General features: G+C 33.1%; 2 protein-coding genes across 3 annotated transcripts; both read left to right on the top strand.

The window, feature by feature from the left end:
- Positions 1-432: 432 nt before the first annotated feature.
- Positions 433-3,604, top strand: LOC116020732 (tRNA N(3)-methylcytidine methyltransferase METTL6). 2 transcript variants are annotated; one of them, XM_031261234.1, is made up of 7 exons: positions 433-690; positions 1,679-1,788; positions 1,919-2,130; positions 2,547-2,638; positions 2,729-2,831; positions 2,917-3,059; positions 3,327-3,604. In XM_031261234.1, the coding sequence occupies exons 1-7, from the start codon at positions 469-471 to the stop codon at positions 3,420-3,422; spliced, it is 978 nt and encodes a 325-aa protein (XP_031117094.1). In that variant the 5' UTR covers positions 433-468; the 3' UTR covers positions 3,423-3,604. The 2 variants fall into 2 exon arrangements, with proteins under 2 accessions (XP_031117094.1, XP_031117093.1); XM_031261233.1 differs by having other exon boundaries at positions 1,655-1,788.
- A 7,831-nt stretch (positions 3,605-11,435) lies between these two features.
- On the top strand, positions 11,436-15,234 carry LOC116019338 (serine/threonine-protein phosphatase PP1 isozyme 2-like). Its single transcript, XM_031259503.1, has 4 exons — positions 11,436-11,879; positions 13,330-13,889; positions 14,175-14,423; positions 14,976-15,234. Exons 1-4 carry the CDS (start codon positions 11,705-11,707, stop codon positions 15,000-15,002), a joined length of 1,011 nt encoding a protein of 336 aa, XP_031115363.1. The 5' UTR covers positions 11,436-11,704; the 3' UTR covers positions 15,003-15,234.
- The last annotated feature ends 2,727 nt before the right edge of the window (positions 15,235-17,961 follow it).

The following is a 17,961-nucleotide window of genomic DNA, read 5'->3' as shown; positions in this document are numbered from 1 at the left end:
TTGATAAAAATTAAATAGTTAGAGTAATCAATTGTTAATTTTGAAAGTTGTGGATTGAAATTGACAACATCCTAATAGTAATAAGACTAAAAATGAAATTAACTCTTTGTATCACATTTGATCCTACCGTTTACCAAAAGTGTTCCTTTAAGAAGAAACAAATGCAATGCTCTTCCAGAAGTATTCCTTTTGGAAGAAGCAAATATAGTGCTCCTTCCAGAAAAGAAAGACTTCCAACAATAATTAGGCGAGAAATTGAACAACATAATCAAATGTGATACAAATTACATAACTATGCAAGTTAAAAACTTTAATAGCAAACGATCAACTGTGATTTATGTATAATAATCGGGGATCAAAAGTGAAAATTTCAAATTATAATGTCACAACAAATAGACATGTTTTTAAGCTAGGGTGAGTCTCCAATTCTTGACGTTCCAAGTTCCAACCCTTGAGAGTGGGGGAGAGATGAAGGCAGCAGAAAACTACTATTCCAAGGATTTCGAATGGGAGCAACTCAAGCAAGACGTAGAGAACGACCCGTCTCTTCTCTATCACTTAACCCCTTACACTAACCCCGCCATTGGAACCCAGGATCTTCATCCTCCTCCTTCTTCTTCTTTGCCAAAACAAGATTCTGAAGCTTGGAATACGTTTCATACCCGTCATTCTACCGGAAAATTCTTTAAGGTATCATAGCTTATATGTATTTGTATTGTGTTCCATGTGTGTTAAGATATGGCATTTAGACCTGGACTAGAATTTTTGAGATGTTTTGGGGTCTAATTGAAATGGGTAATCTCTGATTTTCAATTTTTTTTTTTTAATGTTATCCCCAATTCAGATAAGATGGCAGTATATGCAAAGGCTCGTAACAAAGATTTGATCTTTACTTAACAAGGGGCTTGTGATTAAATTTTCAATATGAACAAGCAGGCATTAGGAATATTTGTTCAAATAATAAGAATTTGGGGCTAACCCCGGGCAAGTATTTGGTAACTAGGTTACAAGTTTTAACTCCCAACAGAGCAATCTATTCGATTTCTTGATTTGAGTCGGTCAGCTATAGGTAACCTAGCGAAGTTGGTTAGACAATTGACTTGGTAATCAGGTTATAAGTTTAACTCCAGCGGGAGTAGCCTATTGGTTTTCTTGGTTCGAGCCAGTTAACTATGGGCAATCTAGCCTGGTTTACCTTCTTGAGGTCCTTTTTCGGCTAGGGTACACAAGGGAGGGATTACCCCTGCATTCTGCATACCTTGAGTAGTGGCTGTGAGTTTCTCTTGTCAGTCAAAAGAAGAATAATAATAATAAGAAGAAGAAGAATTTGACATGATAGTTGATGTAAGAATGCTTATTTTGGAGATCTTTCTCAGGTGGATACCTTGTGTTTAGGGATAAAGAGGTAAAAATGAGGTTTTGTTTCATTTGCCCCTCTCTGATAGTCTGATATGGCTTACCAACTGTTGTTCTTTCTCTTGATGACATATGAGTTCATAATTATCACCCTAGACTGAATTGGGAATCTGTCTTTACTAGGTTCGGTAAAATTAACTAGGCTTCTCTTGTCTGAATTTGGTCAGGGAACTTTCATAGACTGCTTTGCCATTTTTTTAATTTTATTTTTTCTCATGTCATGTTTTATTAGTGTTAGCTGAAGAGTTATCCTTCCACACAGGAGAGGCGCTATTTGCTCAAGGAATTTCCTGAAATAGCCTCTTGCGATGAATACTCTATAGTCTTGGAAGTGGGATGTGGTAATGGCAGTACTGCTCTCCCGATTTTGCGGTAACCACAAACTTCAATTTTGTTTTGAAATTTACCCACTTTTCTGTCTTGATTTTGAGGGTTCCTTACTTTTAGTACCTACTGAGCTGCGTATGATATGCTTCCCTGAAACCTTAATGACATATTGCAGTGGAAATGAGGGCATATTTCTTTATGGATGCGACTGTAGCGATGAAGCTGTTCAGAGGACTAAAGAGAATATAAATGCTGCTAATTTGGCATCAGCAGAACAACGCTTCTACCTATTCCAATGTGATTTTTCTGCAAGCATGTTTCCTCAGTGGTTGATATGTAATTCTTGTCGAGAAAGTTCATTACCCGAGCGACGAGCTTGGTCGTTAGGTAGTTAACCTCATCAATTTCTTGTGGATCACTTGGAATAATGTTTAGGGAAAATTGCGTTTTTCGTCCCTAAGTTGTAGGATTCGTTTGTACTTGCTAGTCGTGCTCACTTCTCGTCCTTTTTCTAACAGGCCGTGCTTGTTTTTCGTCATTAAACTATAATTGACGTTGCAAATTTTGTCCCTAATGTTTTGTTAGAAAAAGGACAAAATTTGCAATGTTAGTTATAGCTTAGGGACGATAAGCACGACCAACAAGTAGGGATGAATCCTATAATTATCTTATAACTTAGGGATAAAAAGTGTAATTTTTTCTAATGTTTATTACTGCAGATATATTTCATTTAAGATGATATACAATACTCCACCGAGACAAAACGAAGGGTTTCTTTATTTATGTACTTACGATTTATGCAGATTCAAATTGCAATTGGAAGAGATATTTTCCGGATCCATCGTGCTTAGTGGGGAATTCTTGTTGCATCGGTGGTGTAGATTTCCTTACCTTAGTATGTGCAATCTCGGTTTACAATTCAATTAAGAGTTTCACAAGGAAATTGCTAAATTTTGAGTATTTCTTGGTATATGCTAATGTGCAGATATTTACTCTATCGGCCTTGCCTATACATAGGATGCCGATTGCCATCCACGAGTGCCTCTCTGTTTTGAGACCGGGAGGCTTGCTCTTATTCAGGGACTACGGTAATTGCCTAACGCAGTATAGCATAACTGTTTCCTAGTTAGTTTTCCAGAAACTTCTGATGAACTTTAAGGTTTATAAACTCAGGCCTCTATGATATGACAATGCTCCGATTTGAACCCGAACAAAGAGTGGGATTCAGGGAATATATGCGGTGTGATGGAACCCGATCTTATTTCTTTTGTTTGGAGAGCGTCAGGGATTTATTCTGCAGTGCAGGCTTCATTGAGGTAAAACTTTACTAACGCAACACATCGAAGCAAAAAGATTTCTCTTTCTTTTTGTTACGGAGTATATTTTAAGATAGGCAAAGGTCACTCAATTGAGCTATAATGCACATGAGCTAAATCACACTAAAAGACTGAATCCAATCAATTAGCTAGTCTAACCCCTACAACCTTATAAACCAATATGTTCTCTCTTATTTCTTCAATGTGGACTCTCTTAACACTTTTCGTTTTACAGAGTACTTAATAACCCTTTGAGCGCTTCTACAGGTCGAGCTCGAGTATTGTTGTGTCAAGTCAGTGAATCGACGAAACGGGAAGAGCATGAAAAGAGTGTGGGTTCATGGGAAGTTTCAGAAGCCATGATTCAGATTTCTTGTTGAAGGTACTGGAGGCATAATGTTGCAGTAGTAAATTAAAGATGAAACTTCATGGCCAGTACAGATTAAGAATCTTAGATTTTGATGAGAAATGTGGTACAGATTAACAGGATTTTAATTTTTAAGGTTTAGATTGCCTTCCTAGATTAAGGTTTCTCAGTTTTATTCTTCTTTGTTTCCTTTGAGAAGCTTCAGTAAATAGCCAAACACTACCTAAATTGATGGCTAGGCAACAACAGTTCTAAGAAAAATGCTTGCTGCATTCAAGTGAGGATAAAACAAAGTAACTTTACATTTACTCTTTAAAAAAATAGTTGACATGATATGCTTTAATTTTAATTGATCCATAAAAAAATGTCATAATTTTTATTCAATTTAGACCTGGCAATTCGTGTATACGGGTTCGTTAACGGGTCGACACGATAACGACACGAACACGCTAAGGCTAAACACGAACACGACACGTTAAGGTTAACGGGTTCAAAATTGTAACACGAACACGATTTGTTAACGGGTTAAACGGGTTGACACGATAGACACGTTTTGTTAACGGGTTTCAGATCATGTCGACACGATATGACACAAAACCCATTTAAACCCGCTAAATCTATTGATATATTAAAAACTAAAATTTAAAATTAAGTTAAATAAAAAAGAAATAAAACATACAATCCAATTCATCAAACAAACTAAAAAATATTCAATTTATAACATTCATAAAATTATAAAATAGCATCCAAAAATCATAATTAAAGAAGTCCATCATAATTAAAGAAGTCCATACTAGTTTTTAGAATAAAATTGAACACAATAAACATTCAGATTTCATATTGTTGAACATCAATAATTGGCGTATGATCTTGTCCTAATGTAGTAAATTCATTCTTAACCATGTTCATGATATATTTTGCAAAGACAAAAATGATAATGGTTCTTAGCGGGTTCTAAACAGGTCTGTGTAAACGGGTTCGTGTAAACGGGTTAACATGATAATGTTAACGGGTTAAACGGGTTCTTAATAGGTTTAACAGGTTGACCTGTTAAGACATGAAAACTTAACGGGTTCTTAACGGGTCAACCCGTTAACGACCCGGGACATGTTAAGGCTAAACACTAACTTGTTATTTTCGTGTCCGGTTTCGTGTCGACAATTGCCAGGTCTAATTCAATTCCTCTACTTCTTTGGTAGACTCATCGGTCTTTAAAAATTAGAGGTTATATGCAATAATTCAATTTAGTTCATATATTATTATTATTCTTTAGAAAAGAAGATCATATATTATATAATTGCAAATATAAAATAAAGAATATGTTTATTATTTTTTTGTCAAAATAAGAAATATTAATAATGAATATTAATTTTAGAAACTTTTCTTTTAATAAATTAGTGGGCTAAGCCCATGGCTTGCTACGGATGGCCCTATAAAATTCAAACCTAACCCCAATCTTAATAGATGGAACCAGGTCCACTGGATTCAGGTTAAAATACATAATTTATATATTGAATGTTCACAATTTACATATTGAATGTTCATAATTTAAATTGTGAACATTTAACATGTAAATTGTGAACATTTAGTATGTAAAATTGTGAACATTCAGTATGTAAATTGTGAACATTCAATATATAAATTGTGTATTTTTAGACCCGGGTTCACAGAATAATTTGCCAATAGATGGGGTGTGGGCTTGGCGGGCAAAGCCCGTTTTGATATCTTTATATATATAGTTTTTTAGAGTAATTTATTTTTTGGTTTATGCAAAACTCAACGACTGCTACTTGAATGTATACTCTGGGTGAACCTCGTCTTTTAATCCTAGTCAATAAAGATCTACAAGGATGTAAGCTAATTTAAATTGCTTATAGCTGATCGGCTCAAATCGTGAAAGTCGGTCTCACAATTAATCGAACTTGAAACTTTGTGAAATATCATTATGACTTTGTTAAGTAGGATGTTTTTTACTCGCTTGAGTGCATGTAACGCCTTCACATAATGTTCTTATTATCAAATTTCTTTGCCTGTCATAGCATTTTTCATCTTTATCTTTTTAGGAATTATAATTCATTTTCTAAGATGGTAAAAAAGGTTGTCAATGGTGTTTAAATGGTAAAGTATTAATGTTTAGACTAAGATTTCAATTGAGTAGAAACATAAATTTTGAAATTTTAATTTGATGTCCAAATTGAGCATGCAATACAATGGAAGTGTAATAAATTTGAATCCATGCATATCCTTGAAGAGTTCAACTCTACAAGATGAGTGGTTAATAATTTAATTTGGTGGAGATAGCAAAAGGCATGTGAATTATTAATTCCACAACCACTTAATTAAGTTAATTGCATGACGCTTAAATAAATTTGATTTAATATGTTCTAAATGAAGCTTTATTCAATAAAAAGAATTTGAAGTTAGTGCAAGGTAGATATGTTACTGATTTCACAATCACATATCGGATTGTATGGACTATTGTTTGGCTTGGGTCTAACTCGTTTGAAATAACAATTTTTTTTTTTCCAACATATGCCTTATTAAAGGAAATAGTCTACCTTTTTAGTTACATTATATTGTACGGCCACATAAACAATGGACTACTCTTTTTGAACCTGTAAAATTACATTGTAAAAAGAAATTGGTGAGAGACAGGTATATTATTAACTTTACAATCATTTGTTTAATTCAACGATCGATGCATGTATCAGTTGAGTTTACCATGTTTTAAATGATATTTTACTTAATAAACTATTTTTTTTACTTTAAATATTTTGTAATTATATTATAATTGTGATCAATTCGAAGAAAAAAAAACAATTTGGATGCATTCTACTTATTTTCAGTAAGAATAAAATTTAAAATTTAAGATTTTTCTAAAATACATTTAAGCCATTTCATATGATTGCTACAAAAAGTGTTGAGTGGGCAGGTCCCATCTCCAATCTTAATCCTAATTATGCATCTCTCATGCAACGTATCTTTCATGGTCCCTCGCTATCCAAAGTACTACTCCATGGCCCACTTTATCCACCAATTAATCACACATCATTCCTATTTGCTATTTCTACTCCTTCACTTTTACTTTTTTAACGTGACAATAGATGATTAGTTATCTTAATCTTGTGAGTTCTAAAAAAAATATCAACATAAAAATTTTATGGAAAAAAGTAAAAGTTATGAGTAGAAATATCATATACCATTTTTATAATTATTACTAGTATTTTGTACGCGCGATGCGCGAAAATTCATGCCCAATATTAAAACATAAATAAATACAAATAATTAAAATTTATAATTCGAATTATATATACACAAATAATATATGTATTTTATACACATATATGATTTACCATTAATAGAAATTTAATTAAAATATAATCAACCATTAAATTAATTATATAATGATTTTAATAAAATGATAATTAAAGAATAGGAAACATATGATAGATATAGGTGCATGGTAATAATGATGGAGTTAAAAGTAACGGTGTTATAACGGTGTAAGGGTAGTTTTGTATAACAAGAATGTAATAGGGACGATTTTGTCTAATAACATTGAAGTGTACAACATTTAAAGCAAAATGTATACATTTATTAGCATACGAAAAGAGGGACATAAATCAATGATATAACATTGATTGAGACTTATTATGTTTTTAGATAAAATTTAAAAAATATATAATATTTGTGAAATTGTTTCATATTTTTCACCATTGATCAATCGAAGTGGATATATATATATATATGTGTGTGTGTGAATTCTAAAAGAAATATCAACATAAAAATTTTATGGAAAAAAGTAAAAGTTATGAGTAGAAATATCATATACCATTTTTATAATTATTATAAAATTTAAAAAAGTGCGTAGGTGGGAGGATTCAGGTAAGAACACCTCCCCCACTAAAACGTGTGGACACATCTTCATCCTCAATCCAGAGAAATCAAAGGCTAGTTTCTTACAATTACTAAACTTTTGGAGTTTGCAATAATTACAAAAAGAGCCCTGCTCTTAAGAGTTTTCAATAATAATTATAAAATTGATCGCTTATTTTTTTTATTATTAAAATCTTCAATCATTGATGAATCCTGATAGACAATTGAGATTAGTCATCACTGTTTACTTTTTGCAGGAGAATCATATTATCATTTGATTCTCTCCCCCCACCCCTCCCCCCCAATATATATATATATATATATATATAATGCATTAGGTGAGAACTTGCGAACCTGCATGAATGTACACAATTTACTACACAAATGCAAATAATCTACTTTAGAGGTAGATTGTGTGCATTGTGAAATTGTAATATTAAATTGTGTACATTCATGCAATAGTTCGTAGGTTCTCATCTAATGGATGAGAGAGTTAAAGTGAGAACACCATATTTTTCGTACTTAATAAAATTATATTTTTGCCATACTAATTGTATAAAGTGGAATTAGATATATTTTATTTAATTTTATCGAGTAATGTTAATATTAGTGTCAATACTACGTACGTGATACAAGTAGGTATACCATATTTATTATTTAGTTATATTTGGATGAAGAAGACGACAATCGGCACAATAAACAAATTCAATAGAATTATATTATATATTATGCTAGTTACATTAAGAGAGAAAATACGATTTGTTAAAATCAAATAAGTTTAGGATATTTACAAATATTTGTATTCATTAATAGAGTGATGGCTACAGGTTATCAAGAAGGAATTTTCCAACAAAAATTATTATTTTACAAAATTTAATAATGAAAAGTTATTTTGATATGCACTAAAAACTGTATTATAATGACACTTTTGACTTAGCACATTCTCTTTTAATGACATCTTGGTCAAGAAGACAATCTCTAGCTTAGAAATACTTTTTCCTTTTTTAATGTATAAATATTATTTAGTTTTGTTGATAAAGAAGATTGTTGTTATTTGTTAATTTTAATGATGTGATTTAGTAATGATACTCATTTGAAGCTTGTAAAGTTATAAGTAAAAATATAAATAAGTTAATTTACTTGTGATGTATTTAGATTTGAAGTCGATGAATATTTATTTTTGATTTCAAGTACTATAAGACTTAATTTGAACTTGAACTATTCGAGTAATTAGCCAAGTTAAATTCAATTATCTTAACACTCGAATTTAATAAATTTGATTGAACTAACTCTTGCATTTTAACTATATTTAGAAATATAATTATGAAAATAAACTTATCTTATTATACAATTGAACCTATTTTGATGAGAATGGCTTAAGGTATAATGTTATCGTAATCTACTTAATATTATGAGAATCTAAATTTAGAATTGAAAGGATATTTTAGAAATTTACTTTGACACCCTTACAATAACCTAAAACGGAGCTCTAAGGGTGTATTCTCCATTTCTCCATCATGATGACGTCAATGGATTCAAGTCAAGCCTCATCATATTTTAGAAAACAATGTTATATATGATTGATATTTACAACATATATTATCTTATAAAGAATTATAAGTATTTTTTTTAATACTCATGAATCATGATAAAAAATGTGTTTAAGAAATGATTGATGATTTTTTAGATCTTACTTGGGTCCAACTGAGAATTGGATAATTGAGGATATATAGGGAATGAAACAATAGATAGGAACATAAGATAAAATTAAGATGCCAGGCATTTTTTAGATGAGTTATACTACATTTAGGCTCTGTTTGACAAAGCTTATTTAGGAGCTTATAGCTTATTTTAAGCTACTAATAAGCTATTAGCTCTGTTTGGTAAAGTTTTCAAAATAAGCCAATAGCTTAAAATAAAAGTTTATTTTGAAACGCTACTTTAGGTAGCTTTTCAAAATAAGCTAGTAGCTTTTTAACTTTTTTTTTCATCTTTATCCTTATTATTTTAAATAAATGACATCGTTTACTCCATCTAATTAAAACTCTTTTGGTCTTTTCAATTCGATGAATATGTTTCGTTGTAATTTCAATTTGACATTTATGTTTGAACAATAATTTTTGTATGAACTAATTTTATGAATTATAAACATTTTGTTTTACTTTATATATTTTCAAATATATGTTCTTTAATTTATATTTTTATTAAAATATATTGATTTCATTCTTTTATATTTTAATGTGTAAACAAACCTATTTAAATTTAAAACTATTTAAATTTTATGAAGATGTCCTTTTTAGTCTTTTTACATTTATCAGCTTATCAAAAAGCTAATTTTACCAAACACTTTTAAGCATAACAACTAGCTTAACAGCTCTTCAGATTTCAGCTTCGAGCTTATAGCTTTTCAACTTTCAGCTATGTTTGCCAAACTTAGCCTTACTCTCTATTTCTATTTCTTCGCTTTTATTCCGTGATATGACAATTAATTATTTTATTTTGTGGGTCCTAATAAAAATATCAATATCAAAATTTTGTGAGAGGAATAAAAGTTGGGAATAGAATTTGTAGGTCCTTCAATTTTACTCAAAAATGTAATTAGGTCTTTAAACTTTTGAAATGTGCAACTAAGCATTTCAACTTATTAAAATCGATCAAATAAGTATAATTTACTTGTAACCAATAAGTTACCGGTAAACACGTTGATGTTGACTACCGTTGGTTGTCGTTGACTATCACCATTATTCACAAAAAACCGATGCTCGGTGGACTAGATTGGTCGCCTTCTTCCAATCGATGAAGAATTGAAGCCAGTCCACTCGCCTTTTTCGATTGAAGGCGACTAGCTAGCCACCTTCTCCAAGAAGGCAACCATTGGTCGCCTATTCTTCAAAGAAGGTGACTGACAATCGTTTGTCAGTCACCGATTTTTCTCTGGAAGCACCGTCGGAACCCTAACGACTTGTTATTACAGATCACTAACTGACTATTGGGTTCAGATACACCAAAATGATAAGTTGAAGTGTTTAATTGTACATTTTAAAAGTTTAAGGAGCTAGTTACACTTTTGTGTAAGGTTAGGGGGTCTATTTTACCCTTTTTCCCTTTTTGAATTTTTTTTGAAAACCAAGCCAACAAGCTATATTAAATTAAAGCCGAAATCAAGTCTGGCGGGATAGTATCCCAAAACAAAGAATTTGCCTGTGAAAAGGCTAAAGAAGCAAGCGAGTGCGCACCTTGGTTTGCAGACCTTGGTACCACACTAATCGAAAAATGAGTAAATGATGAAAGAATAGCCTTCGAGGCGTTTAACGAAAAAGCGACATAAGAATGTATATCAGATTGTTCAGAAGATAATAAGCGTTGAAGAACAGTGCAATGCGTGTGAAGAGCTACCGAGGTGAGCCACGATCCCGAATCCAAGATAGAACCTCCTTACAAGCAACTGATTCAGCCATGAGCGGGGAAAAGCAATCATGCAGAGGTCCCTTTTTGAATTTAAGTTGGGATGAAGTTTAAATATACAAAAATGTAATCATCAAATGGATTAAAATAAATGAAGCATATTCTTGTTAAGGGAGCGAGGAAAGTAAGACAAAATTAAGGTGAAAAAAAATCTCACTTAATGTTGTAAAATCATAATACATAGAGATGAAAACAGAGGAATAAGCTAAGGGAGAGAGAAAGAGGAAGATCAGAACCCTGGAAAACTACCACATTTCATTGAAAAATACTTCATGCACTTCAAAAAATTTACCCTCCAACTTTTACTCTCACTTGTGTTCAAATTTAATTAGAGAAAGAAAAAATAAATGGATAAACATTATGACCTCTTATTAAATTGAACAATCAAAGCATGTCAAATCATAAGAAATAAAATATACGCGTATAAATAAAAAATACATGTAGAATTACTCCCTTTCATTAATAACTTCTTTCATATATATATATGTATAACTTAGTATAACCGAACATGAAGTCAAATATAAGGAAACATAGATAATGGTCATACACCACAAAATATTTATAACACTTAATAAATTATTGAATTATTGCGATTTTTTCATTCATAATTCTGTCAATTCGAAATATATGGCATTTAAGGGAGGGATTTCAGGAATTGCCTTCTGTAAGAAAAAGAAAAAAAAAAAGTGGAAAATCAGAAAAATGTCAAAGCACCGAACCTTTAACCGTAAAGTAGGCCAAGTGTCGAACATGCAACCTATATATAAAAAAAGCAAAATTCAACAGCATTTAATTCGGCAAAATTCAATATAATCTTCATAATTTTCTCAGTTCTTGACAGGTACCTATCAGCACTGAAAACACCCCCATTCCATTCCATTCCATTCCTTCCAGAATCGTTTCATTTCCCAAAAAGAATTGTTGTGTTGTGTATAAAATGGAGCAGAAGACACTGAACGGTATAATAAACAGGCTTCTGGAGCTGAGGGGAAAACCGGGGAAGCAGGCCAAGCTATCTGAGTCGGAGATCAAGCAGTTGTGTTCGGTGGCTAAGAAGATTTTCTTGAAGGAGCCTACTCTTCTTGAGCTCCCCGCACCCATCAAGATTTGTGGTATTCACTTTTTCTTAAAAAATTTCATCTTTTTTAGTTTTTGGGTTGTGGGTTTAATTTGATTATGTATAGCCCGCAGTTTCCGTTTTGTTCTTCTGTGTTTTTTTTTTTGCTTTCCGTTTTGGTTTGAAGTTGTGTTTTTGGGTAATCAGTTCTGTAATTGTTGTTTTGGAGTTGTTCTGTTGTATGGGTATAGACTCAGCTGTTTAATCTGAATTTCCTGTGTGTTTGAGGTGGATAAAGATGAACATTTTGGGTATAAAATGTGTGGTTTTTGGAATTTCTTGACTAAATGGTTAGCTGCTGTTGTTCAAGGTTTTTATGGACATAAATTGCTGTGGTGTGTGGATATGTTTGGTACAAGGCTGGGCCATTGCTGGTTGTTTTGAGTATGCAGCCATACATATAATATAATGTTTCACAATATGTATATATGCTAGCTAATTTGTCTAAGTTCAGCTATGATGTATTTGCATTTACTGTTTTTTGTTTTAAACACTCGTGATTCTTGGTAGTATCTGTTCTATACTTTCTCATGGCAAAGAATCAATGCCCCCACGGTAGTTCAATCCTGTGACCATCTATTTGGAATGGAATGGTAACTGAGGGGTCATCACACTATATAGTAGCATTTACTGTTTTTGGTACCTCAACTTGTCAATGTTGCTCCTTTTCTGTGTAATTTGATTAGTCCTAGAATCAGAGGTTAAGTTAAGGTTTCTAGAAAGTTAAATCCACTCAGTCTGGGCTGGTTGTGTCAAAGTTGTTTTTAATTTGTGAGTTAATATTGTTGATATGTTGTCGAAAATTTCAAGTTATACTTCTTCCTTTGTTGAGTGAAATTGAAAAATGAGCATATCTCTTTTGAGGCCTCTGATTCTTGTGGCAACAGTATAGAGTCCATTTCCAATCTCGTATAAGAATGTGATTTTCTGTATTTGAACTCCCTCCGATTTTAATTTTCTTGCTTTCCCGTTGAGATTTCCACTTCTAAGGATCATAGTACATGAATATTTCTAATTCCTTGTTTAGTTGTCTTGTCTTCAAACTTTTAACTTTCGTGTCAAAGCCTCAAAGGATCGACCTTTCATTTATTTGCCAAGTAGAAAACTTCTATACATTTAGAAAGAACTTATATTTTATCTAAACTTATGTAAGGAAAGAAAATAACTTTGCTAGGAAACTTAGGTTAAGACAAAGTTGCATAATAACTTCATACTCTAGTGGATAGGATTTCTTGTTAAATGTTTATTATTATATGCTGTTAAGATTCTTATTCTAAGAATTCAAAAAGAGTGGTTGTAGACACGACTTTGGTAATGACTGTTTTATACTTTGGTGGCAAGTTGTAGTTTCTGACGTTTCATATGCTTTAGGCATCCGTCTTAATGTTACATTAAAGATTCTTTGCATCTTTTGACGTTGTTGTGTACTGTATAATTTACCTCAGGTGATATTCATGGTCAATATTCTGATCTTCTGAGGCTTTTTGAATATGGCGGATTTCCACCCGAGGCAAATTACTTGTTTTTGGGCGATTATGTTGATCGTGGCAAGCAAAGCCTGGAGACGATATGCCTTCTGCTGGCATACAAAATAAAATACCCAGAAAACGTTTTCCTGCTGAGGGGAAACCATGAGTGTGCTTCCATTAACCGTATATATGGATTCTATGATGAGTGTAAGAAAAGGTTTAGCGTCAAACTGTGGAAGACCTTCACCGAATGCTTTAATTGCTTGCCAGTTGCAGCGCTGGTTGATGGGAAGATTCTCTGCATGCACGGAGGCCTGTCTCCTGATCTTCACAGCCTCGACCAAATCAGAAACCTCCAGCGACCAATGGATGTGCCCGATACGGGCTTGCTCTGTGATCTTCTTTGGTCAGATCCTAGTCGGGAGGTTCAGGGGTGGGGAATGAATGATCGAGGAGTCTCGTACACTTTTGGTGCAGACAAGGTTGCTGAGTTCCTCGAGAAGCACGATATGGATCTTATTTGCCGTGCCCATCAGGTTTAACGAGCAACACTAACACAAGTCTCTTCGTTTTGTCACAATACTAACAGCCCGTGGGCAAAACAGAATATGTTCTTGTTAAACACGGGGTAACTCATGGGCGTATGGGTGCCCGTGGGCCAAAAAAAATGCTCACATAATAACCATTAAACACTCTCTTTTATAAATGGGAAAATGTGTGCTAGTAGACTATGCCCAACTTTGTCCCCCCGTTTTCTACTTTCTAGCATCCACTGATTCAAGTAGGGGTTTTGTGCTTGATACGATTTCTGATTTGTGCAGGTGGTCGAGGATGGCTATGAGTTCTTTGCTAAGCGGCAGCTGGTGACTATATTTTCAGCGCCTAACTACTGTGGAGAGTTTGATAATGCTGGTGCAATGATGAGCGTTGATCCGACTTTGCTTTGCTCGTTTCAAATACTAAATCCTACAGGAAAGTCAAAGGTTAACATTGGGGCTACTGCTTCGGATAATCCTCGAGGCATTTTTGGCACCAAAATGGCTAAATCTGGGCCTCCCACCGGAATGAAGGTACTTTAACTTCGCCATCATATCGTGTAGCTAGAGTAACACATTTGTTTGCTACCTAGCAATATCTTCTTCTTTGCTGCCTATTCCTTTACGATCCATCTTAGGTTGTTCCTTAGTGGATTAATGAATCTTGAATGTGTTGGGCAGAGGCCGGTGAAGGGCCAAGTCCAGCAATTGGTGGCTAGGGTATTGTCTAAAGGGCCAAGTCTAGCACATTGCCTCTCTAAAATGTGGCAGTAAATAAGGAAATAAAGTTGTGCCTTCGTTACGAGGTATAGCTTTTGGCGTAGTGGTAAGTGCTTAATCCTAACATAATGAAAAATCCAACCAATCTCAGATCATGGGGGAGTTCGTTAAACCGAACTGTTGCAATAATGTCAACACTATACAAACACTCTCGTTCTCGTATTGTGATTGTCCTCTGAAGGGCAGGTTGAACATCTTTCAAAATGCGGGTTTACTTCCATTTGCATTGTGATTACTATAAAACGAATACGAATACGATTGTGTTCTTTCTTTGGACCTCTCTGATTGAACCATACTTGCATGCAGTCTTTTCTTAACTCAAACGTGTGGTAACGGGAGATTGGAGGTCTCAGAAGGGTGGCTGAAGCTGGCTGTTACAAGACTTTTCGGGGTCCAATGACAGGCTGCATAGGTAGCAGAAACCAAGGATGCAGATAACAGAATTCATAGGTTCATGTTTTGTTTGTTTTGGCTTTTAAAATGTTTTAGTGTTGGACTATGGCTGTAGATGATATGTTTCTTCTTTCCTGCAACTTATGGTTATACAAAATTCTGTTATTCAAAAGTAGAAAGTCTGTGTGTGTGTGTATATATATATATATATATATATATACATGCCCTAATTCTCAATTTCTCATGAGAAGTCTGAAGGAGGGATAAGGGGGAGAAAGAGGCAAATTATACTATGGACTAAAGAGGCAAATTATACTATGGACTAAGGATCTACCTTGCATTGTGAATCATAGTCTAAAATAACCTTAAGATTATAACTGCTTATGTGTCTGTAAATAAATTGAAAGTACATAATATGGTAATTACAAACACATAACATGCATGGTAATTGCAAACACATAATATATTAACGGCAGACACATAATATTATGTGTCTATTGTTAACATATTATGTATTTGTAGTTACTATGTTATGTATTTATAGTTAACACGTTATGTGCTTTAAATTTATTTACAAGCATATAAATTGTTGAGTGCATGTACAAAATATGTTAAATGTATATACATAATTTTTGAATAAGAATCTACAATACAAAATGGATCTTGGTTATTGAGAGTTTGACACTTGAATTTTTCTTTAAGTGATGAGAGAAAGACACAAATATTATTTGAGGTTATGCATTGAGGAAACTGGTATATGTTTGGAATTTTATTTACAAATTTATACATATAGCAATTATTAGGTAACTAATGCATATATCAATTAATATTAATATACATGGTAATATATACCTCTTTAGAACATTTCCAAATTCCAATGGAGGAGATAGTTTAAGTGGGGAGATAAAGGGAGAAAAAGAGATAAAACAATTGGAGGGGAGTAAATTATATTCTCCGAAGAGAAAGTTCTCTTAGGAGAATATGAGGTCTGACATTTATTGCTCTGGATGGGGGATAACCTATCCCCTACTTTAACCGCGCATATATTATTAAAAAAATACTGATTTCAGCCTCAACAACTAGCCGTTGAGGCTGAAATTAATTACCAAGTTTAATTAGAGCAACTTGAGCCGCTGAATTCAAATCTAAATTTTTGTCAATTTTAATGTGGCAACAAGAAGAGAAGGAGAGGAATAAAAAATGTCGTTAACTATTTTTACGCTCCTAGTAGATGGGGCATGAGAGTCACACGATTCCTGCGTTTGCTGGGATCGCGAGTCGATTGTATACCTATATTTTTTGTACCTTAAGAACTCATGAAAAATCAATTTCTCCTGCAAGGAGTGATGAGTTTTTTTCCTCTTTCTCCTCTCTCTTTCAACTCACATGTTTTGCCTCATAACTATTTTTTTAAACAACATTGATAGATACATAGATTTTGAGCTAAAGTGCATCTTAGACATTGAAAACTCCCCTAAAAGAAATAAATGCGATATTGCAATTTTCACACCAAAACCTCCTCAAGTGCGAAAGTGAGGAGAAATTTGAGCATTTGATTTGTCCAGATCAACGACTCTAAAGCAGAAAAGAACAACACTTCTAATCTACAAGATGTCATCTTCTCCAGTAAATCATCTCTGGTCTATTGTCTTTGCATTGTGTTCAAATCATGAAAGAATGTGCTCTAGAAGGCCCAACAATGTACTCTACTCTGAAAAGCTCAACATAGGCACTCTAAAGTAAAACAATATGCACTTTGAAGGCACAACAATGTGCTCTAGAAGACACAACAATATGCTCTAGAAGACTCAACAATATGCTTTGAAATCTCAACAATAATGTGCTCTAGAAGACTCAACAATGTACACTGGATGACACATCAGTGTGCCCTGGAAGGCACAATATTGTGCTTTGAAGGCTACAACATTGTGCTTTGCAGGAAGGAAAAAAATGAACCGAAAGACAAAAAAATTAACTTACATAAAATTACCATAATGCCATCATATATATATTTTTAAAGATGTTTTCATTCTGAACCCTTGATCTAGACTAGTCACTTTTAAATTTTACTTTTGAGCTTGAATTAAAGTATATTGACCAAATTCCATATCTGTGTGTGAGAGAGATAAAGAGAAAGGGCCTAAGGCTAACCTTAACACAGCAAGTTTCTCTCACTTTCTAAAATGGGTCCCACTTCCACATCATCAAATTTACAAATTCTCTACTATTTATTCTACGTCCCTACAAATTTATCTCACCTTCTAAAATGGGACCCACTTTCATCTTATATTATATATATAATAATAAAATTATAAAAAGAAATCAAAAAGTAAAAAAAAAATTAATTTATGGCAGCTTTTGCTGCCAAAGGCAGCAAAAGCTGCCGAAATAGTATAAAGGCTGCCATAAAATGGCAGCCTTTAAGTGTTTAGCAAACTTGCTAGCTTTGCAAGTTTGCTAAACACGTAGGCAAGCAAAAAAATGTAAAAAAGAAAAAGAAATCTATGTGGTATGCTATGTCATTTAGAAAGTGGATAAAATTTTAGGGATAAGGTCAGCCTAAGGACTAATGACCTAGGCCCAACTTAGGCAAGTCCAGAGGATTTTCTTTCTTTTTTAGGCTATGTTGCATTTGTTTTTTAAAATTTACCAGAGAAGTCAACTTTCCCTTGTAATCTTAGTTGACATGATTATTTGTTTGAATTGTTAGGAAATTTTTTATGTAATGCGTTGATCGAGTATTGAGTTATTATTTGTGTTAGTGAGAAAGATTCTATTTGATATGTTGATCGATTATTAGTTGATATAAGTTTAAAAATTTTAAATTATTTTCCTCGAATTTTGACAATCACAATATATAGTGTCTTAGGGGGAATTAACCAAAGCCCATTATCCTCCC

The sequence above is a fragment of the Ipomoea triloba genome, chromosome 5 (genome assembly GCF_003576645.1).
Source record: "Ipomoea triloba cultivar NCNSP0323 chromosome 5, ASM357664v1".
In the NCBI taxonomy this organism is placed as follows: domain Eukaryota; kingdom Viridiplantae; phylum Streptophyta; class Magnoliopsida; order Solanales; family Convolvulaceae; genus Ipomoea; species Ipomoea triloba.
The sequence above is the reverse complement of the archived record's forward strand: the minus strand, read 5'-3'. Positions and strand labels throughout refer to the sequence as shown.